At 54.2% G+C, this 22,347-nt stretch overlaps 8 protein-coding genes and 1 non-coding gene across 9 annotated transcripts; 5 read left to right on the top strand and 4 right to left on the bottom strand.

Moving 5' to 3' along the window:
- Window positions 1-639: 639 nt before the first annotated feature.
- Window positions 640-3,031, bottom strand: ATEG_00627 (CCAAT displacement transcription factor COY1; the record flags this gene model as incomplete). Its single annotated transcript, XM_001210713.1, has 4 exons — window positions 640-1,761; window positions 1,814-2,664; window positions 2,713-2,880; window positions 2,917-3,031. 4 exons carry the CDS (start codon window positions 3,029-3,031, stop codon window positions 640-642), a joined length of 2,256 nt encoding a protein of 751 aa, XP_001210713.1.
- A 366-nt stretch (window positions 3,032-3,397) lies between these two features.
- Window positions 3,398-7,174, top strand: ATEG_00628 (putative TGF beta receptor associated protein 1; the record flags this gene model as incomplete). Its single annotated transcript, XM_001210714.1, has 3 exons — window positions 3,398-3,554; window positions 3,623-6,213; window positions 6,269-7,174. The coding sequence occupies 3 exons, from the start codon at window positions 3,398-3,400 to the stop codon at window positions 7,172-7,174; spliced, it is 3,654 nt and encodes a 1,217-aa protein (XP_001210714.1).
- Window positions 7,175-7,338: 164 nt separating this feature from the next.
- Window positions 7,339-8,460, bottom strand: ATEG_00629 (intradiol ring-cleavage dioxygenase; the record flags this gene model as incomplete). Its single annotated transcript, XM_001210715.1, has 3 exons — window positions 7,339-7,609; window positions 7,675-8,156; window positions 8,224-8,460. 3 exons carry the CDS (start codon window positions 8,458-8,460, stop codon window positions 7,339-7,341), a joined length of 990 nt encoding a protein of 329 aa, XP_001210715.1.
- A 484-nt stretch (window positions 8,461-8,944) lies between these two features.
- On the top strand, window positions 8,945-9,029 carry ATEG_10482. Its single transcript has one exon. It is a non-coding gene; the product is annotated as a tRNA-His (tRNA).
- A 531-nt stretch (window positions 9,030-9,560) lies between these two features.
- ATEG_00630 (Zn(II)2Cys6 transcription factor domain-containing protein) lies at window positions 9,561-11,556 on the bottom strand (the record flags this gene model as incomplete). The annotated part of the gene is made up of 2 exons (XM_001210716.1): window positions 9,561-10,876; window positions 10,938-11,556. The coding sequence occupies 2 exons, from the start codon at window positions 11,554-11,556 to the stop codon at window positions 9,561-9,563; spliced, it is 1,935 nt and encodes a 644-aa protein (XP_001210716.1).
- A 1,168-nt stretch (window positions 11,557-12,724) lies between these two features.
- On the top strand, window positions 12,725-13,285 carry ATEG_00631 (putative small nuclear ribonucleoprotein (LSM7); the record flags this gene model as incomplete). Its single annotated transcript, XM_001210717.1, has 3 exons — window positions 12,725-12,923; window positions 13,028-13,099; window positions 13,158-13,285. 3 exons carry the CDS (start codon window positions 12,725-12,727, stop codon window positions 13,283-13,285), a joined length of 399 nt encoding a protein of 132 aa, XP_001210717.1.
- A 687-nt stretch (window positions 13,286-13,972) lies between these two features.
- On the top strand, window positions 13,973-15,443 carry ATEG_00632 (fasciclin domain-containing protein; the record flags this gene model as incomplete). The annotated part of the gene is made up of 2 exons (XM_001210718.1): window positions 13,973-14,716; window positions 14,769-15,443. 2 exons carry the CDS (start codon window positions 13,973-13,975, stop codon window positions 15,441-15,443), a joined length of 1,419 nt encoding a protein of 472 aa, XP_001210718.1.
- A 457-nt stretch (window positions 15,444-15,900) lies between these two features.
- ATEG_00633 (PAN-complex poly(A)-binding subunit PAN3) lies at window positions 15,901-17,726 on the bottom strand (the record flags this gene model as incomplete). The annotated part of the gene is made up of 4 exons (XM_001210719.1): window positions 15,901-16,928; window positions 16,984-17,139; window positions 17,190-17,334; window positions 17,382-17,726. The coding sequence occupies 4 exons, from the start codon at window positions 17,724-17,726 to the stop codon at window positions 15,901-15,903; spliced, it is 1,674 nt and encodes a 557-aa protein (XP_001210719.1).
- A 1,692-nt stretch (window positions 17,727-19,418) lies between these two features.
- On the top strand, window positions 19,419-21,018 carry ATEG_00634 (clathrin-mediated endocytosis regulator UBX3; the record flags this gene model as incomplete). Its single annotated transcript, XM_001210720.1, has 2 exons — window positions 19,419-19,490; window positions 19,573-21,018. 2 exons carry the CDS (start codon window positions 19,419-19,421, stop codon window positions 21,016-21,018), a joined length of 1,518 nt encoding a protein of 505 aa, XP_001210720.1.
- Window positions 21,019-22,347: the final 1,329 nt, after the last annotated feature.

Raw genomic sequence — 22,347 nt, forward strand, 5'->3', positions numbered from 1 at the left:
TTGAAGCAGGCGTGAAAGCCAGGACCGTACCCATTGCGTAGACGACTACCGAGCTGCGGTTTTTCGGACGAAAGCTCCGCCAAGGCAGATGCCATAATATGGTGCACCGGGTTCTCTGACAAGGACGCGTGACTCCGCTGTTCAGATACTGAGTGGCGATGCAGCTAGTACGGGGGAGGAAGGTCTGCTCGGACCCCATGCCTTTGCCGCCTAGCTGGACGCAACATGGGGTGTTGATGGCGAGGGTGAGATCCGCTGCATGTGGGCAATCTTCGCCTCGACAGTTTCTAGGTCATGGGTGGTTTCACCACCGAACACCGGTGGCACTCGCGGACATTGGCGCTCCAGATTAAGACAGCCCTGGAAGGGGTCTTACCACAAGCCTATCGAGACACCCCCGGCCCAAAGCAAGAAAATAATCCTCGGGTTTGCTTATAGGTAGTCTAAGTAGACAACTATTTTGCGTCGAGCTAGTATAGGATACAGTGGCAAGTTTCGAGATCCTATCAAATATGGACACAAAGGATATCCGCGCATCTAGCGCAAGATGTGAATAAGAAAAGGTATTCGTGAGAGTTTGCAACCAACGCCCATAACAAGTCAAGGAAAATCATATCAATAGAAATACAGCGCAGTCAACTATCTGGCATGATTGAACCCCTCTTGCTGCCAATCATCGCCATGTAGTTGCTGTCCCCCACTGTAACCACTGCCACTGCCAGCCGCGCTGCCCATGCCCGCGACAGCTGCGCCCAAGGTGGCACTGCTATGTTTCTCAATCTCCATCGTGCTCATCATATATAGCATGGCGAACAAGAGAATATGGATAGCCAGGCAATAGCCAGCGAAGAGATTCCGGCTGGTCCGATTGGCCAGAATGATACGAGTGAGGGAGAAAACAACCCGCTCGGGCAAGCTCATCCGTTTATACGCGCGTGCAGACTCACGTCCACGGAAAGCAGCAAACGGTGAGAGTTGGGCTTCGTATGCAGATTGGTATCGGTCAAGAGACAGCCCAGATGGTGTATCTGAGGAGGGGTGCACAGAGGAGCCCGGCTTGTTACCATACGCAGAGGACGACGACGATGCCCCCTGACCCTGTCCACGACTGTATGTGGACACATACCGCGTCTTTTCATATAGACTAAGGTTGTCTTTCTGGAGCGAAGCAACCTCCTGCCTGAGCGACTTGACGGTACCGTATAGCTTCGATAGCTCCTCCTCCAGCTCCGTGTTCTTCTTCTTGAAGCGGTCTCGCTGGGCCTGGATCATTGGCAAAAGCCCCGAGCCCCCACCGACGGGCTCGCCGGCCCTAATGGAGTCCATGGTGTTAGGCGATCCCCCGGAATGATCAAATCCGGAGATGATAGATGATGTTGGGGATGTGCCGCCCCTTCGGGACGAATGATACTTCGAGGTGTAGGTGCCAGCGACTGACATTGCTGAAGATGGGAATGCATTTGCGGCTTCCTGCTGTACCCGAAGTAAATCATTCTCGAGGGTAGTGGAAAGCTTCTGTGACTTCTCCAGCTCTTCTTTCGTAGTGGAGAGGTCTTCCCGGAGGGTTTCCAGCTGGCCCTGGATATCACGGTGCGACACTCGCAGAATCGTGAGTTCATCCGTAAGCTTCTTGTTCCTTGCCAGCAAGAGTTGCTCCAGAGTATTGTTCTTCGAGCCGTCCTTTGATTGGGCTGAGCCATTGGTAGCCGACTCAGTAAGATCGGCAGCGTCGTCATCATCTCCAGCAGAAAATTCAATGGACTATGCAAGAGTGAGATAAATACTTGAAGACATCATGTAGGGTCAAGCTTACCTTGATCATCTCTAGCTCCCGACGGATATCTTCATAATCAGCCAACTTCTCCAACTTGGATCGCAGCTCATCGCGTTCAGCAGTGAGCTTCGACATTTGTCTCTCCGACTGGGAGATCTTCGACTCCCACTTGTGCCGTTCAGAATCCCGGTCAAATCGTGCAGCGTCCAATTTGCGAAGGAGGGATGAATTCTCGGACTGGAGACGAAGATATGCGGGGTCATCCTCCACCGACGGTGCCTGTTCCGGTTGCGAATGTGATACGGCCTGAGCCAGCTCAAGCCTCAGCTGTTCGTTCCGTGCCTCCACCTCAGCAAGTCGGAGGCTGGTCTTTTCCAGATCGGCGGACACCAACTCCAGTTCGGCTGCGGTAGCAGCATTCTGGGAGCCGTCGCCGCTCTCGTTGTCCTGGCCCAATCGTTGCGACACTTCGTAGTTCGCCTTGAGATCCTTGATCAGGCGGTCTTGGTTCTCCACCTTTTCTTCCAAGCTCTTCTCCTTGGCCGTCCAATTGTTCGTCTTCTCCGACAGCACAGCTGACCATGAAGCTTCCACCTCTTTGATCTTTGTTTCCTGTGTCTCCTCCAGTTTCTTCCTTGAGGCGCGTTCTTCCTGGAGTCGCTTCTCAGTCTCCTCTAGCTGAGACGTAAGTCGATCAACAGAGCTTTGGAGCTGGTCGCGTTCCGATGTCAGTTTGGGAACGGTTTCTTCCGAGTGGATCAGCGAGTCGATGGATGCTTCCAGCAATGGATAAGGGTCTGGTGCCTCAGATAACGTAGAGTATAACTGAAGGAATGCGGAGGATGAGGCTTTTCCCTGGTTTGTCAAGACATCAATGAAGCCCTGGTATGCTGTCCAGATGTCAGTCATGGTCGCCGACGACGGAGACACGAACTAACCTTTAAGGAGACCTTTGTACTCTGCCAATTTGGAGGAGTCATCTAGTTTTCGGAAGTCCTTGGTCTTCTGGGCAAGATCTTTTCTTTGCACGAGGGAATCCCGCTGTTGAGCGACCAAGTCCGAGGCGGTACTATCCAATTTCGCGATGGTGCTGGACAAATCAATGCCTGTTCAGATGTCCGTTTGTTAGATTCCGGATATACACGGGACAGAAAGCAGGGTGAGGAGCCCGACCTCTCCATGCTGCAATGGCGCGTTGAAACTTGTTGGCGCCTTCTGGCAGCTTGCTGGTACTATCCTTATCGTTGTCGTGGCCATGTTGATGGTTTGATTCAGGGACAATGCCCTCTGTTAGAGCGAACGCATCCATTTGAAGGAAATCGAAGATCAACAGCACACAAAATCCGAGCTGAGCAACCCCCCATCCAAAACGAAGAACCGTACAACAGACACCGCAAAAAAAGACAACAAATCGATTGCGATGTTCGAACGATGCGGCAATGCGGAGGGCCTCATTGCGGATCGGTCCGATGATGGTCCGAACGCGTCAGCATCATGTGCTTAGTCAGGAATTATCCAGGAACAGTGATCTGGCTGACTCAGCAAGGGTAACCCCGGCTTCTCCAGAAGCTCATCGGAAGCTCTCTTGTTCCCTCGTCTCTTTACACCAGAGCTGGTCTCATCATGGTGTCCGACGACGATGCCTCCAATCCGCGCAAGAGGCGCAGGATCGGACATCCCAAGGCATCCCCTTATCTCCTCCGTTCTCTCTTCGATCAGATTCCTCTGACAGCCGATGATCCCAATGCCGAAGTTCATATCACCTGTGTCGAGTATTGGAGTGAGCATCCCTTATATCTCTTTCTTTCATGAGGGTATATCCCAACTGACCAATTCCGCCCTTAATAGACGATAATCTATACATTGGGACCTCGGCCGCCGAGATCTTGCACTTCGTCTCTCTGCCTCCCGATCCGGCCGACAACACCAGTGATTCGACCTTCATTCTAGCATCCAGGTTACCTATTACCTTTTCTCACAGCGCATCCACATCCTCGCAACTACCGGGTATTCAGCAAATTATCCTTCTTCCCTCCGTCAACAAGGCATGCATTCTTTGCAATGGAACCGTCACTTTCTACATGCTACCGGAGCTTAGTCCGGCATTCGACAACACCAAGGTCGGCAACTGTCGCTGGATCGGTGGCCTTGATCAGAATACCGACCCTGATGAACCCGAGAACCCGGTAATTATGATAGGAGCCCAGAACAGGATCATGCTGGTGAGAATCGGGGATGCCGCTCGAAGAGTGAGGAATATCGAGTTTCCCAGCTGTTTGGCCGCGGCGCGGAGGGGTATCATTGCTTGTGCGGCAGATGCCCACGGATACTCATTGTTGGATGTGGAGCATCAGCAGAAAATCCCCTTGTTTCCTGTCTCGGTATTGAACGAAGCAATTGGGTCGGGCCAGATCGAAGACATGCCCCCGGCATCATCCCCCTCACTATCAAATCATTCACCTCCCGCAGCGGGCCGTTCCCACAACAGGAGTTCTAGCTTGAACACACTAGCCGGAATGCTGCAGCCGAATCCCCAGTCATCAGCCCGTGATCGCTCCAGCTCTGTAACCCCGGAACTATCACCCGAATCTGGGACTCCCCGGCGATCACTGTCGCAAGAACGAGGCAGAAGCGCGTCGCCAAGAACATCTACGGAGCATCCAGAAGAAGAATCACAGTCTTCGACTGGTGAGGCTGCGAAGCCACTCCCACCATTGCCAAAACAGCCGTCGGCGCAGCTAAAACCCCATGTCCTTTCGCCTACTCCTAATGAGTTTCTAGTGGTTCGAGGGACCGATGAAACGGAGCCTGGCGTTGGGTTATTTGTGAACATGGATGGTGACGTCGACCGCGGTACCATCACGTTCCATAGGTACCCCAAATCGATTGTCATCGACAAGGGTGATGAAAACAACTTGATGCAATCTCCAGAGGACACACGTGAGCAGCTCGTTCTCGCGGTCATAGAAACGGAGAAGGATGGCAAACCATTCAACTCCCTAGAAATCCAGCCATGGGATGTTGACCCGGCCGAAGCTGAAGATCACAAAAACTGGGTAGATTTCCCCTCTACCACAGGGGACTTCTCGCATGTCGGGCTTTGCCATACCACTAGCCCAAGCAAGCTCGAGATATACGAGATGGGGAAACTTCTGCGAATGGTTCGCCTGAAAACTCCCTTATTGTCCCCTCATATCCCCGCAACCGATTCCAGAACTCAGGCGTCCATTGAGCAACTGCAGAAAGAGAAAGAGCTCTTCGAAGCTCAGGAAGCCACCGACTCGGAGAGCTCTAGGAAAGAGGACGCGGCTGGGCGCGGCTGGGAAGCAGAGCGAAACGCCGAAGAAGCGAAATTTGCCCGTGACCTAGGTAAGACTCAGAGCAGCCTTCTGATGTGGAGCGGGAACCAAATTTGGCGAATTGTACGGAATCCTTTGCCTATCCAACTCAACGACACTTTACAGACCGCCCAAGATTTGGACAACGACCGCCATAAGGTGTTGAACCGGAGGGTCATTGAAGACACAATCGAGCTTATTCAGAGCACCGAGCCAAAGTCCGAAGCCGAGTTTCTAGGGCTTAATTATCTGAAACAGAAGGCAAGTCTCCTACTTCTGGGAGACCTAATGTCTATGGACCCGGCTTCCAGAACCCCTGCCGTGATCGACGGAACAGAGAGAGCGCTCATAAGCGGGAATCTCGATCCACGTATCGCTCTCTTGCTGGTCCCTTCTTTACGGCAGGAGGTTCTGCAAGGCCCACAGGGCATCTGGATTCATGCAGGGCTGGCGGAAGTCGCCGAAGTATACATCAATCAATCGGAAAGTCCACGCGCCGGTGCGTTTGACGGGAACGTGTTGGATATGGTCAAGCGATTTTTGATCTCATGGCAGCAAAAGCGCGGATACGGCAGCATTACTGACGAGACGTACGTCTTTGACAGCGTGGATGCAGCGTTGTTACGGCTACTTTTGGAGCAAGATTCAAGCGTGATAGTGGATCAACGGTCACCAGTCCGTGCAGAGCTTAACAGGCTTGTGGATAACTGGAAAGGCAACTTTGAGCGGGCAGTGGTGCTCCTGGAAGGTCACCGGAGGCTGTACGTTTTGAGCCGACTCTATCAGAGCCGGAAGATGTCAGGAAACGTCCTGAAGACCTGGCGACGAATCATTGAGGGCGAGGAAGATGTTGGGCGCGAGGTCAGTGCTCCAGGGGTTGAGATGCAGATGCGCAAGTACCTGGTCAAGATCAAGGATGCACAACTCGTCGAAGAATACGGAGCCTGGCTAGCTCAGCGCAATCCAAGTCTTGGTATTCAAGTGTTCGCCGATAGCGCGAGTCGGGTCAGACTGGAGCCGACAGATGTCGTGCCGCTACTGAAGGAGCGTGCTCCAAACGCAGTTCAGGAATATCTGGAGCACCTGGTGTTCTCAAAGAACGTAAGTCTGAGAGATCGTCTTGAGTTCTTGCTTTCATTTCTAACGACATGTCCAGTATACACAATACGCCGATGATCTGCTCTCATACTACCTTGACACCGTACTCTCCGTTCTTGAATCGTCTCCTGAAGCCCGAGCGTCCCTTGCAGAGTCTTACTCCACTTACCGCGCGTTGCGCCCTCCCAAACCCACCTACATGAACTTCATCACTGAGAACACGCCCTCGGAACCTTGGTGGCAGTCACGATTACGGCTTCTGCAGCTGCTTGGCGGCGGCAGTGGTAGTCAGTTCTCGTCACTGCCATCAACCAGTTTTTCATACTCCATCCCCGCCGTTCTTGCTCGCATCGAACCCTTTCAAAATGAACTAGTCTCAGAGTCGGTTATCCTGGACGGTCTCCAAGGCCGGCATCGAGAAGCGCTCCGTCTACTAACGCATGGACTGGGCGACTATGACTCGGCCGTGCGGTACTGTGTCTTCGGTGGACCGCGCAGCACCAGCGCCACTGGCTCGCTGACTGAGTTCGCCGATCGCCCGCTCCAAACCGAGCTCTTTGGCTACCTGCTGGACGAGTTCCTGCGCATCGAGGACCTGTCGGAACGCATCGAGCGCACCAGCGATCTCCTGGCGCGGTTCGCTTCGTTCTTCGACGTGGGCGAGGTCCTGCGCCTCGTTCCAGACGACTGGAGCGTCGACATTCTGAGCGGGTTCCTTGCACATGTCTTCCGAGTGCTCGTCGCGCAGGGACGCGAGACGCGAATCGAGCGCGCCCTTAGCGCAGGACTGAACCTGCGGGTCGGAACAGAATACATCGAAGGGGTTGAGAAAGTCGGCGGATGGGTCGAAGATGACGACGGACTGCGCCGACTCCGGGGGGGAAACGCTGGTGACGGGGACCGCCGGGCGTTGGTCACAGATGACAGCGACTTTGGGGAGATGACTGGGCCGAGATCTGATTGACCAGCTCCCGATTTACCGTATATAAAGACACCTACATAACGAGACACATGTATGACATATGACATGAACCAGGAATTAATACGTCCAACATAATCATCCGATGTATATACAAGTTGGGTAGTTGATATACATATACACATACTCTGGACCGCCCCGGATCACGCTTAATCCAGCTCCGGCACGGGCAGGCCATTTACAATCTTCACCTTCCGGCCCAGCTTATCGAGGGCCTCCTTGGAATTACGTGCCCGGAGCTCAGCCGTCTCGCTGTCAGAGACGAGAACAAAGTCATAGGTGAGCAGGGCATGGTCCTCGGGGACATTGTACTTCTTGGCGTACTCGGGGCCGGCGCGGCCGATGTCCACGACGAGGGAGTTCTTGACGCCGAAGACCGCGTCGGAGGTTTCGTATGGGTCGTTGCGGAGGTAGAGCGCACTATCCCTCGTTAGCACAACACGTCCTCCCGGAAAATTCCCCAACACAGTCAATCTCCAACATACGTAATCAAATGATCGAACCCCTCCTTCTGGAACATAAAGTGCATATGGCTAGGCCGGTAGGGATGCCGATGCAGCTTCTTCAGGAGCTGGCCGACCGGCCCGTCATGGGGGATGGGATACGGCACGGGGGTGATAGCCTTGAACCAGAAGACGCCGCTGTTGTCGCTGCGGATGATGCAGCGGCCGTCGGGGCCGTCGCGGCCGGCATACTGCACGTCGTAGTGACCGGTGGAGTCGGTCTCCCAGATATCGATCTTGACGCCCTCGATGGGGTTACCGTGGGTGTCGCGCAGGGTGCAGACGACGAGCAGCGGCTCGCCCTTGGGGTCGTGCGACATGGACTCGCCGTAGGCCATTTCCTCGGCGTCGTGGGTGTGGAAGGGGCCGAGCACGGTGCCCTCGGTGCTGCCGGGGGGCTTGGGGTGGTCGATGCTGTCGACGAGGATGGAGAGACCGAGGACGTCGGAGAGGAGGATGAATTCCTGGGCAGGAGGTATTCAGTTAGGATTTCTTGTGGATGCATTGGTGGGAGTTGGGGTGCTTGCGAACCTGGCGCACGTCGGAGCAAATCTGGCCCACCTCCGTCAGGAACTTGATGCCGGCCATCCATTCGTCGGTGCTGAGACGGGTCTCGCGGGCGAAGTCGTGCAGGTGCGTGACGAGCCGCTCAAGGACATATTTCATGCGCGGGTCCTGGCAGAGCGAGTTGATGCGGATGGTGTTTTCGGTGATGTTGTCGACCGTGAGGTCTTTCATCGGGGGGAGGTTGACCTGGGAGGGATCCATGCTGGCTGGTCGGGAGGGAGTGTGACTGGAGGGGAATGAGATACTGTATTAAGAGGAATCGAGGTGACGGACCAGTGCGGATGGAGATATTAGAATTGTTATATACAGCGTTGTCCGGTGGGGGGATGAACCACCCCGCATTGTTCACATAATAGTCAAATAAGCATCATTTGCGCTCCTCCCCGGGCCGATTGTTTGGTGGAGGTTGCAGGGAGTCGGGAATCCCCCTGTAGACGAATCGGCTGCTGCATTGGGGTGGCAGCACGGATATACGGCATTAGCCACCGGCATGAAGGAGAAGGCGCATGTATGCTCTGTTGTCCCGTATACTAACTACAGTAGTTGTCGTGGAAAATCCCCCACCGCGGAATGATTCCTCCATGATTCATCAGCGGCGGATTGTGGGGTTATGTGGGAGCGGCTAAATGTTTAGTGCGCTTTGCCTTTATGGATCCAAGTTTTGAGACAAATTTCATCAAATCAAGGTGCTGTAGTGTAATGGTCATCATGCGACGTTGTGGTTCATCCCCAGCTCCGTCTCGATCTGGGTTCGATTCCCAGCAGCGCCAAGTGCGTTGACTTGATTTGTCTTTTTCTTTCAACTAGGGAACTCTTGGTTTTTGTTTTTATTTCTTTTTTTTTTTTTCCTTCCCAACCAACACACTGTTGTATTATCTGATGTTGGTGTGTTGAGTTATGGTTTCATAGATATCATATTGGGAAGTGTTGCACCGATGTAGCGTGGTTGCGCATCGGGAATATATTTTGGATGAATGGCTAAATAGGATGGGGAGTTACAGCTGCATGTTCTTCTACTCGGGGAAAAAAAAAAAAAAAAGATCGTTGAATCAACGTTAGACCGTTAGACCCTACAACTCAGCCACCGTCTCTTATAGAGCATGTCAGAGACAGATCGAACGGCTCATTATTGGCCATTCGCCAGAGAGCATCATCCGGATCTACAATGATACAATGACTGACCGGACTATCAATGCCCATAATACAGTATAGACCAAATATATTCATCAGCGCTGACCAGGATATCCGCTAATAATACTCAGATATACAAGAAAACAACAAACAATCCCCTCATGCATTACCTACGCCTTCACCATCTTCCGTTCTCGTTCTCGCTCGCGCTCGCGCTCGCGCTCCTGTTCCTTCTCTCTCTCGCTCTGCCCCGATCCACCCTCCTTCGCCGCTGCGGCCCGCGCATGGTGATCGACCGTGTCCAGAATCGCCTGCATCAATCGCTGATTGGCATCCGGATCGTCATCCTCGGGGACTTCCTCCGGACGTCGGTGCAGCCCCATCGGACGATCATGGCCTCCGTGCCGGTCATGCGCACCCGCGCTCCCATGGATCTCGCTCACTGCCCGACGCGGAGACAGCTCCTTGCCCATGGGCGTGCCGGGAGTAGGGCCCGCAGTGGGCGCCGATTCCCGACGGAGGTGGAAATCGACACCGCCTTCTCGTCCCCGATCAGCATAGCGCTCTGGCTCCGGCTCCGACTCCGGGCCCGGACCTGCCGGCGCGCGAACGGGAGTGGCAGAATTCGTGCCGGGGACAGAGGGTGGTGCCGACGGGGCCGCCGAGGTTGCCGAGTCTTTCACTTGCGCATCATCAATGCGCTCGCGGGAGCTGCGATCGGACCGGAACTCACGCAACTCTTCCTCCTTCACATCCTTCCACGAGCACTTGGCGTGCTTTTTCGTACACCCCATGCAGGCGGTGAGGTTTTTCAGACAGTCCATGTGCAGCCGGCGACACCGGTCACAGGGCGGCAAGATGCGCTCACCGCGTTGCAGCTCTTCCATGCGAGCAACCATCTCCATCTTGAATGGTCCGCCGTCATCCTTCTCGTGATGGTGCGACTTGGGTGGCGGCAGGAGAGAAGACGGAGTACTGGGAATGGCAACAGTGGTGGGGCCGGGGGTGTACATGTTGTAATCTGCCGCATCCGACGCGCGCGGCCGGGGTCGGGAGGACTGGCGATTGTGCGACCCCGAGGGCTCGTCATAGCTACGCGCCTGGCGGTCTTGGGTAGTGAAGAACTTCTTCATCAGCTCAGCGCGTGTCGTTGGCGATGCACCCTTGATGGAGGTGCCGTTGATAATGGTGACGTTATCCGTATTGGGATGGGAGAACATAAATTGCGACGACAGCGCATTGTCCTCCGTGGAGGCGTCGCCGCCGCCGGGCCGGCCGGCGTTGACAGCGACGAAACCGGAGGGTGAATGTGCGTTCGAATGAGTATTGCCATTTGATGCATGTTGGGGGCCGCTGGCGTCACGCCATGAGGGGCTGGTTGAACGGTGACGTCGCGAATGGAGGGATGCGTCGTTTTCGCGACGAGTGACAATAGCGGTCCGGCGGTTCTTGAGGCGGTGGTTGAGCTGTCGTGCACGCGCAGAGACTGTGGAACAGTCTAATTAGTATGGGATGGGAAAGGATCTGGGGGTGTTTCGGGTAGCTACCTTGATCCGCGACCTGGATGATCTGTTGGAGGTTTCTCTCCAAAATCTCCAAAGCACCCAACTCCTTCTCCTCATCCTCGATGATCGGCTGGGGCGGAATCATCTTCTGAGGCATTCCAGATGCGATCAGAACGAAATCTTCCTCGCTGATCTCAACCCGGCATTGTTTCGTGTAGAATTGACAGACGCGTACGCCATTGCGCGTCTTCTCCAGGTTGAACTGTTCGGGTTTGTTCTTGGCGAACTCGACGACATCGAGCCAGGTGATGTTGGGAGAGTCTTTGCCGTGGGATTTGAGCACGCGGGGTGGGCCATCGAATAAGCGCTCGAAGCGCTTGATCAAGATAGGGCCGAGCGGGCAGGCGCCTAGGTTGCCGGCGATACTTTCGTGCCGATGAAGGACGCCGTCGTATTCGCCAATCAAGTGGATGATAGCAGGCATGGTATCATCGATGGAGACCAAGGGGAGATTGTCGGGGTATTGGCGGGCGAGATAGTTGATCTGTAGGTGATTGGAATGGGTCTTGGGGACTTTGGACGCGATGGGAGGGAAATCGCCGCCGGATGGGGATCGGGGCCGTTTACTGGACGGCTCGGTGGTCGCTGGTCGGGACTCCATGGTAGATAGAGAGAGGGTAGAGAGGATAGGAAATTGAAATACACCCAATGATGGGATGGGAAGCGAAAGATGAATGCAATAAGATACAAGAAAACCCCCTCCGAGGAGGCACGGGAAGAGGTGAGGGGAGGAGGGTTATTAACAGGTCGGGCTGCGATTGAGTAATGGGATGAAGGATGTGATGCCGATGGCGGAGCCTCAGGCTACAGAACCGGTTTGCCTTAGGTAATGCGTCGGATGGAGGTCGCTGAAGGAGTCTGGACCGAAGTCCGTGGTAGTGTATAGTACGGAGTAGTGGAGGAGGAGAAGGAAGTAGAGGTTGAGGGCGAAGAACGGAGGAGAGAGAAGAGGAAGAGGAAGCGATAGGAGCTAGGTAGAAGAGAAGAGGAAAAGAAGGAGAGGCGCAAGGAGAGAGGAAAGGCGAGAGGGGGGAAGACCGAATAGGAAAGGCGGACGGAGTTTGGCTGCCGGGCATTTCTGGTCCAGAGAATCACAATAATGGGGGGCGGAGTCCCGCCGGGCTGTTCCGCTGTCGGGGTGAGCCGTTTGCAGGCAGAGAGTAAGTAGGTGTTATCGGATTCTATATAAGGTGGATATCTATATCGAGCCAAATCTAAAACCAGCATAATCCTATATGATTATTTGTCGAATTATCCGACAAATATACATAGGTTGCGAATGCTGTCCGCACGGGTTGCCTGGAGCTGCGGATCCGATTGGCTGGCAGAGGAGCGGAAGGTTGCTGCCTAAGGCTGCACAACACGCGGCTTGCTTATCAAACTTTTCCCACCCCGTGACGGTTCCTCCTAGGAGTAGTATCGACCACCGACTAACTAACTGCTGTACCTACACCCACCCATACATCCAGGTACCTTACTCCAGAAGTACGTACATCTTCCGCTCTTCCCGACGCGAAAATCCCTCATACTCATTCTCATTCCTCCCACCCCCTCTCTTCCCCTCTTTCTCTTCCCACTCCCTCCCTTCCCTTCCTTGGATATCCCTCATCCCACTTGTGAGGGGATCCCACCACTCCAGGAAATCCTCTCCTCCCTCCCCAATCATCTCTCAACAAATCCCTCAATCCCGTCAATCCTTCTCTTCCCCTCAATTCTCACTGTTCTATTTGTCTAATTCCAGGAAAAAAAAGCAACACCCCCCAGCCAAGATGTCGGAACGAGGCTCCTTCCGTGGTGGTCGTGGTCGTGGCGGAGGTTATGACCGGTCCCGTGGTGGTCACGCCAAAAGTGGCGGTGCTGGTGGCGGTGCGCAACAACAACAGGAGAAGCCCAAGAAGGAAAACATCCTCGACCTCACCAAGTACATGGATAAGGAGGTGCGCGTCAAGTTTAATGGCGGACGAGAGGGTATGTTTATCTTTCTTTCTTTCTTTCTTTCTTCCGGTTCATTCTTTCCTTGCCATTTTCCCGATCAAGTATACTAGGACTAGGACCCCACTGACCATCGATAGTCCTCGGTCTGTTGAAAGGCTACGATCAGCTCATGAACCTTGTGCTGGACGATGTGAAGGAGACCATGCGGGGTGAGTATCTTATCCTTCCCATAGTTCTGGTCTGGGGTGTCTCTTACAGCTACGATAGATGATGAGGGTAATGAGACCACCCGTTCGCTGGGCCTCATCGTCGCCCGTGGCACCTTGATTGTACTCATCTCACCTGCCGATGGGAGCGAAGAGATTGCCAATCCTTTTGTCCAGCAGGAAGAGTAATTCGGAGTCCCAGCTGGAGGACGTGAATGTCCTCGGCATACCCGCGAGAGCCGCGTGCTTGCTCGGGGGGCTACTGCATGATTGGAATTAATTACGACTATGATCGGTCAGATGTGGACGTCTGCATGACCTCTTGAGTGCTCAAAATCGGTTGACTGGGGTGTTGCCCTGGTCGAATGCGGTTGGAAGCGGATGGTCATGCCTGATGAAAACCCGGCATGTCATCAATGAAGGCTGCATGGGAGAAGAGAATTGGGGAGTTCCTGGATACGGTGCCAGTGAGATTTGCCGTGGGCTGATTGCTATTCTCGATTGATATGGTCTACCAAGCTTGGTATACGATCGATGAGAGCGTCTCCGGGGCATACTATCGGTATGCATATTCATACCGATGAGCCGATGTGACTATTGAATAAATACCATAATGAATCATGAATCATGATGTTCCTGTTGCCTTCCCTTGTTTGTCGTTTATTGATATTGATGTTGTTCTTGTTGTTGATGCAATGACTAAGCCAGGCGTGACATCATGGTTGTCGTCACTTGTCTTCCGTCATCCATCTAGACCGCGGACCGACTGGAAGAAAACCATATGATCCTTTGCTTCCCCGCTACTCAAGGTGGTTTTCCTTCTTTCCCTCTTCATACTGTCCCAAATGCGTCCATCCTAAGGAAACTCATCCCACCATGAAGTTTCTCTACCTCTGGCCGCTGGTGACCGTCTGCTCGGCGGTCGTCACTCCAAATCATCAGCAAGTCTTGAGTGACCTCAGGGACACCTCCAGTCACCACCTGGAGAATGACTTCCCTTCTCTGGTCGAGTCCGCGGAGACCTCGGTGGCATCCACCTTGCGAAATGTCCTAGACGATGCGCTCGAAGCTGCCAGCGATGCATGGCGCTCCGCCGCAACCGCGGCGTCGGAGGCCGAGCGCTACTGGCTCAACAACTACTTCTCCCGTCCCATCGATGACGATGCGGATAACCTCCCCAAGGATCTCTCCCAGCTGTCCCCGGTGTACCGGCTGTTCCCTCCACGCCACCCGCCGTCTAACAAGACCATCTACGAGCTCATCGCCGCGAGCAAGTACACCACCATCCTCGCCAAAATCATCAACGAGGACCAGGAGCTCGTGCAGCTCCTCAACTCCACCAAGGCCAACCACACTGTCTTCGCCCCGACAGACGACGCCTTCAAGAAAATCCCCCATCACCACCATCATGAGCCGTCCAAGGAGCTCATCCGCGCCGTTTTGCGCTACCACATCACCCCGGGTATCTACACCGCACCGCAGGTCTTCCACAGCCACACGCTGCCGTCGATTCTCGAAGACCCGGACCTAGGCGACAAGCTCCCGCAGCGCCTGGCCGTTCGCGTAGGCTGGAAAGGCCTAACCGTGAACTACTACAGCCGCATCATTGCCATCGACATTGTAAGCCCTCTCCACCCCCGGTATATAACAAACATACTAACCCACCCACTAGGCCGGCTCCAACGGCGTAATTCACGGCATCGACTCCGTCCTCCTCCCCCCACCACACGCCTGCACGCTTCTCGAGATCGTCCCCACGCAGTTCAGCACCTTCGCCCTGGGCATCCTCACCTCCGGCCTGGCCACCAACGAAACCACCACCGTCCTGACCGGCCCGCACGCCCACCACGGCGGCACCATCTTCGCCCCCTCCAACTCCGCCTTCCAAAAGCTCGGCCTGAAGATCAACGCCTTCCTCTTCTCTCCCTGCGGGCACAAGTACCTCCGCGCCCTGCTGCAGTACCACGTCGTGCCCAACCGCACTCTCTACTCCGACGTGTACTACACCGAGGACGGCCAGATCAAGCCCCTCGGCGTCAAGGGCTTCACCCATCTCGATCTGCCCACCCTCCTGCCCGACCGCTCGCTGGCTGTCGACGTCGCCCGCTACGGGCCCTACGCGTCCCTGAAGATCAACGGCCACCAGCGCGTGGCGTTCGAGGATGCCCTCGCCCGCGACGGGAACATCCATATCGTTGACCATGTGCTGATCCCGCCGCGGAAGGTGGACGATGCGGCCCCGGCGTGGACTGGCAACGAGGATGAGCTGACGGTGGAGGATTTGAAGAGTCGACTGGCGGATGTTGTCGAGGATGATGGGGAAGGTGTCCATGGGGAGGAATTGTAGGGTCTCGATTGGAAATTACGATGTAAAAGTTAGGGTATCCTCTTGGCTTGTCCATATGCTGCTTGTAATGAGGTAAAATTTCTAATCAATTGCATCTTTCATCTGTATACCGTGACCATACTATCTTCAAAACCGAGCAAAAAGGACAAAGAATCAAGAACGCTGGCTCATCCGCATACTCAGGGGAAATCCAGAAGCGACACGGAGAGTACAGACAGGCCATCCTCGCAGACATGTTGGAAATGCACCCCGCCCCATAAATTGTCCATGTGCAGAATCCTAATCATCCCGTTGTCTCTCTGCAACTAACCTGAGATTAGGTGATAAATTCATTCACAGCCTCCTATGTCACTCTCCTCCACGCTTATATGAGAGCGTGGATCTGAACTCGATCCGAGATATCATTCGCATAGGGTAGGGTAATGTTGGACAGAGGGAGAGAGAGACTCCAGAGGATTTAATGAACTCTCCGGGTAGGCTTCAGAAGCGCCTGGAAAGATGACTCCAGAGCTTTCTTGATCTCCTTATAACTGACGATGAAGCAGCTCTGCTCATCGCGACTCACGAGGGTGATCTTCTCATCGGAGCCCGCATCCAGCTTGTTCAAACACGCCAATACATGGCCGAGATCCACGACCGGATCGCCGTGCGCGTCGACCTGGTGGAAGACATAGTCGCGGAAGATCTTGAGGAAATAGCGCTCGCCATTCTCGGACCATTGGCGGTCGTGCTCATACTCTGGCCGCTCGTTGATGAAATTGAGTTTCGTCATGAGGCGCACGAGGCGCCCGTTCTCAAGCTCACGGCTCAGGTCGGAGGTGAGTTGGTCGTCCATGTGGAGTGCTGAGTCGAAGGTCGACATCAGCTGGGATGAGATGCCCGTGATGAAGATGTCGATGGTGTGGTCCTGGTCCTTCTGCATGCTATTAAGCAGCCAGAAGACCGAGTTCTTCATTTGAGGACTGTACGCCCGTGTGAAATGCTCCATCGCCTTCGTGGGATTGTGCATGACGCTTGGTGAATTGGCCCCCAGGGTGACGATGAGTTGGCCGAAGCTGACCAGGTCCTGATGCTGGAGGTCCGCAATCGATCGCTGCGTATCAAACTGAACGACGTCCATGATGGCGCAAGCGTTGAGACGGATGCGGTTCCGGCCCGTTAGGAGGATCTTACTCGGGTCGATGATCTTGGCTGCGAGGCCGTTGCTATGGATTGCCTTGAGGGCGTTAGCGATCTGTGTCATATATCCCCAGAGCACTTGCTCAGGGATGTGTGTGTTGCTCCGGCCCTGGAATCGGTTTCCGGCGCTAAGGTGCTGCTCGGCCAGCGTCTTAGAAAGAGGATGGTAGTCGGTGACAAAGATCAGAGAGCTGTCCTGGAAACTTCTACTCGTGAATGCATCATGGACAGTCACCACACTTCCATTGCAGACGCGCTTCCAAGCTTGGACGGATCGGATAGCTTTCTCATTTGTTAAACGGAAGCCTAGATGACGTTAGGTTCGGGTTCAAAGATCAAATAAACCTGTGAATGGTCATACCTTCTAGCCGTCGGAGAGCATAGAAATTCCCGTCTTTGCTCGACTGCGCTTTATACACCCAGCTCGGAAATCCAAAAATCGTCGCGTTTTTCTGATGATTGAGATCCAAAGGCACCAGGGAATGGAAATAGTCGACTTGTGCTGGAAGCTGCGTATCTGTCGCAAGTTAGCTAGGGTCTACAGAGGCTCTCCTGTTTCACACATACTAGGCAATGTTTGTAACGTCGCGGCTGCCTTCTTTTGCAGCTCCTCGCGGAAGTCGTTAGGTAAAAAGAGGTCGTGTACGTTGCGTTGATATCCGAGGGTGTTCTGGCTGTGGGGGCCAATCGGGGCATACAAGTGATATTGAACCTGGCAAATGTAAGCACGGGAAAAGTGACTGTCTTAGAACGACCTACTGGTTGAAATCCGGTCTGGCCGGTAAAGAAGGTGGCCCCACCCAGTGCAGCGGCAGCGGTATCCGGAGAGAAGGGGTTTGCCTGGACTGGACCAACTGCGTTTGCTGCGGCAAGGGGGTTCGAAGTCGTCACGAAAGGGTCGAACGGACTCGTCGAGGGCACAGGTCCATTTCCATTCCCCTGCAGAGAAGCCTGTCGAATCGTGTTAGCACCGCGATATTGAAGGCCATCATGAAATCCTCTGCCTCTATAGCCACGCCACGGCCGAGCGCAAGTAGGGATGCGTTGAGCAGGGGTAAAGTCGTCTGCAAGTAGGTTTAGAGAACGACCAATGCGGGACTCCATCCTGAGAGCACATCGTATGTGCGCATTCGGACAATACTTTTTCCACAAGCATTCTAGCGAGATTTTATACTTGCAGAAGCATGGAATATCCCGTTATGGAAGGGAGTAACCCCCACAATTGAATGCATGGCAGGAACAAGAAAAGATGGACGTATTCACGAAGGAATTCGGCGTACGTACCATATGGGAGGTTTCAAAGCCCTGAGGTACAAATTCCTGGACTTCAGCTACAGACCAGTCGGGGGCCGCCGACTCGGCTCGGGCAGAGGGGGTGCTGGCATTCGATCCTGTTTCGGTCAGCTCAGAATCGGGCTACATGCAACTATTAAGATGGAAGATTTACGTGAAGATATGCCTCTCGGTTGAAAAGGAGCAGCATTGGCAGCTTTCGGAGAGATCGTGGTCGTTTTCTTCAAGGTGGCAGATGATGACGTTGGAGACGATCCATTGGAGGAGAGGAGGGAAGGCGTAAAACTTGGGGAGTCGACATTCAGCCGTCTTTTACTATTTGTGATGAGCCATAAGTATTCCGATATATCGACATAGCCCGGCGCAGTATGAAGGTCGGCACGAACCTGTCTGACTGGTATGCTGAATTCGTCTTATTCGGGTCATGGTTGTAGACACATCCTTCAAGGGATTAGACGAGACTCGGGATCGAGAAGACTCGGGAAATCACCTTTGTCTTCATATCGGCATCGACCGTAGATGGTCACGTTGCGGCATAGGGTGTCCTTCGCGTTTTCTGGTAAGGATAGGCGTACAATGTCAGCAAAATCCCACGTAGTAGATTGTGCTCCAAGGTCGCGCGACGTCGAGCGTATAGACCCGTATGCTCCACTGGCCGACACAACTGCTCTATCGCAACGCTGACTCACCTCGTCCTTTCATTTTGGGAGATCCTGTCCCGCGACGGGAGTCAGAGGCCATTGTATATCTCGAAGCACGAATCGGCGGGGATCAGGGAAGAGAACGGCTCTCCATTGAAACAGAAGAAAGGAAAACCGGGCGACCGAGTAGTTCTGGAGAAAACCACATTCCTCTTCGGCGAGAGTTATGAGGGGTATGACGAAATGGCTCGGATCCTGTGAGGTAGGTTGGTAGGGTAAGGCGCGAAAGTATCCTATACCGATAAGCTTGCAGGTTCCTCCCTCACCACATAGACGTGGAGGATCCAACAAAACTAGCAAAGCAGATGCTGCGCGAAGACAGAGGGCGCAATGACACCTTCATGCCAGGGATGTAGGGGAGGCCAGGACGGGCGAGGCGACTCGTAGGAGGACAGGATAAAGGGCCCGCGGGGGGAACATCAATCGAGTGGGCAGACCGCCCGAATGGTCGCAGTTATGTAATGCCTGCCATCGCCCGCCTCCAGCCGCCATAAGCGCGCGTCTGGCGTCTACACCACCACATCCCGTCATGACGAGGAGTGGACAGCTATGTCGACCTTGCCTTTTGATGTCCTCAGGTTCATTGACACAAGACACATCTCCTTGCTTTAGTTATTCCATATACCAGATTTCGCTCAGCTCGTTCATGTGAATCTGGTTCGGCCTCATACGCTCCCGCGTCCCGACAAGTGGCAGCTTTCCCCAGATTGTCTACAATCATCTCCACCCGGATTCTCAATACTCCTTTGCTTCGCACCCTCGACTCCCTCACTTGGTTTATGGATCAAGAAAGTAATCGATAATGTCCTCATCTGGGCTTGACATTGCTGAACTCTCCGATAGTGAGAAGACTGCTCTGGAGACCTACACGGCTGTGACAGGCCAGGCACCTTCCGAGGCTATTCCACTGTTGCGTCGCTCGCAATGGAACGTACAGGTACAATCAACCATCGCAGACGTCCAGTGCCCTTGCTCCTGATGCTAATTGCGTCTTCCATCAGATTGCGATCTCAAAGTTCTTCGATGGGGAAGGCCCCGACCCTGTTGAGGAAGCTCGTGCGGCTCTCGACAACCCTCCTCCCCCACGACCGACTCGACAGACACAAAACCTCATGACCGACGACCTCACAGCTCGGTTCCCCCCGGCTGTGACTACGGATCTAGCCCCGCGAGTGACGACCCAGCCGGAAGATCAGCAGGTCTACCGTCCGCCATTCCTACTGGCGCTCCTCTTTACGCCGTTTAACCTCCTCTACCGTTTCCTCTGCGGCTCTTTCCGGCTCTTCGGAGCCCTCTTCCCTTTTCTTCCCCGGTTCCTCAACACGACTGCGAGCAATGCGCTCCAGGGCGCTCGGCGCAACACGAACGGCCGACGGCCGTTGGGCCCCCAGGACACGGCCGCCCGGTTCATCCGGGAGTTCGAGGAGGAGTATGGAGCCAATACCGTTGGATTTATGGAGAACGGATACAACATGGCGCTGGAAAAGGCGCACCGGGATCTCAAGTTCCTCCTGGTGGTCCTGCTTGCGCCTGAACATGACGATACGAATGGCTGGGTTCGGGACACACTCCTCTCGCGGGAGGTGACCGAGTTCGTGAACGACCCTCAGAATGACGTTCTCGTCTGGGGTGGGAATGTTCAAGATTCCGAAGCATACCAGGTGTCCAACTCGCTGCGGTGTACGAAATTTCCCTTTGCGGCGGTGGTAGTACACACGCCGGGGGTGTCATCGACAGCCATGTCGGTCGTCACTCGCATTGCGGGAACTACATCCCCGACAGAGTTTGTGGAGAAGTTACGCTCGGCAATCTCGCAGAATCGAGAGCCGCTGGAGCGACTCCGCGCCACACGCGCCGAGCAGCAAGCCTCGCGTAGTCTCCGGGAGCAACAAGACTCGGCGTATGAGCGGTCACTTGCAATCGACCGGGAACGGGCCCGCCAGCGCCGCGAGGCGGAAGCAGCGCGCCAGCGCGAGGAACAGGAGGCGGCCGAGCGCCAAGCAGCAGAGGAGAAGCGGATACACGATCTACAGATCTGGAAGCAGTGGCGGGCGCAGAGGATCGCCGATGAACCCAGTGCTGATGTTAAAGACGCAGTCCGGATTAGCATCCGGTTACCAACAGGCGAGCGGGTGGTCCGTCGGTTCGCCCCCGATGCGGACATCGAGGAGCTGTACGCGTTTGTTGAGTGCTATGATGTGATAAAAGAGGTGGACGAGAAGGCTACAAGCGTGGAGAAACCGGAGGGATTCGAGCATCAGTACGGCTTCCGCCTAGTTTCCCCCATGCCGCGGACGGTGTATGAGGTAGAAACGGGGGGCTCTATTGGGGAGAAGGTCGGCCGAGGAGGTAATCTGTTGGTTGAATCGATTGACGACGAGAGCGAGGACGAGGAGGAATGAGATCGAAAATGAGTGGTTGTACTAGTATACCGTTGTTTGCGAAATGGCTGGCTGGAGCTGAATAGACTGGTCGACTACAATTGTTGGTTCACATGACGATAATGAATCTGACTTGACTACGGCGTTAGATGTGATGTGCTGCGTTTGGCGTGTCTCTGCTGTCTGCTGCAAGGATGTCTTCTACGACGTTGCTGACTGCTGTCAGATGGTTCGACACGGTTATGTCGTGTTATGCGGCCGGACGGTCTTTTGGCCTTCCGAGCATAGCCTCTTATGCTTGTAGTGGAGAGGGGTGATTTCTTTTGACTACAAGTGGTTCCTCCCTCTTTTTCTAATAATATGCTCTTCCTCCCTTTGTGACCGATCTCATGGACGGCACCCAATGCAGACAATCCACCGAACTAGGTTCAATATGTCGGTCCTGGATCGATAGTACGCAACCCTGCCGACTGGAGACGGAGCTTTCCTGCTGCAAGGCCTGAACTGTGGATGTAGCTGAGGGACATAGACGTAATTATGAGATAGTTACCTATGTAAGTACTTCTGTGAGGACAAGGCTGAATGGCACCGGTGTTTCGATCGAGTCCACGATCGGGTCCGTCCAGCGGGAACCCCCAATGAAGCTGGCGACGCAGTGACGACAAGCAGACGATCGGTGCCGATCATGGCGGGTGGCTAGTCAGGACCCGAGATCTTATTCGTAGCAACGTGGGTGCAGGGGAGGATAGAGTTTGAAGTGCCGACGGAGGGGATCGTGAACGGGAGTTCGTCTGGTTACAGAGTTGGGTATAGGGCTTAGTTGATCGAGAGGATGGACTGACCCTGGAATTGAATTGAGATTGCATTAGAGACTACTACCTAGGTACTCCTATATTTGGATGATGTAGGAGAGAACGATGGCAGGCCTAGTATAACTATGTACATGGATGATTACGTGATTCTCCATACAATACGGTTGTCGGAAAAGAAGGGCTCCGAGACGGTACGGTAAGGGCTATTACAATGGGGAATTGGCCGGGCTCGGATCGCTGCAATGCCGCCCCACCTTATCTGCGCCTTTGTGGACTGTCAGATCGCATTCCTTGTCAGCAAGGAGGCTGCCCATGTTTGCCACGTTGTGGGTGCGTCCATAGATTAAGTTACTTGGGCTATCGAATTCTTTGAGGGAAGAAAGAAAAGAGAAGATAGATATGAAGATGAATATCATATACACAGCTATGTTCATCAATTTAACATGTGCAATTAGTAATGATCGGGAGTGTTGACTCTGTTCAGGTACCATCTATGAATAGCGTGAGATCTGCAATAATCCCGCGATGGCCATTATAT

The sequence above is a fragment of the Aspergillus terreus genome, genomic scaffold (genome assembly GCF_000149615.1).
Source record: "Aspergillus terreus NIH2624 scaffold_1 genomic scaffold, whole genome shotgun sequence".
NCBI lineage: Eukaryota > Fungi > Ascomycota > Eurotiomycetes > Eurotiales > Aspergillaceae > Aspergillus > Aspergillus terreus.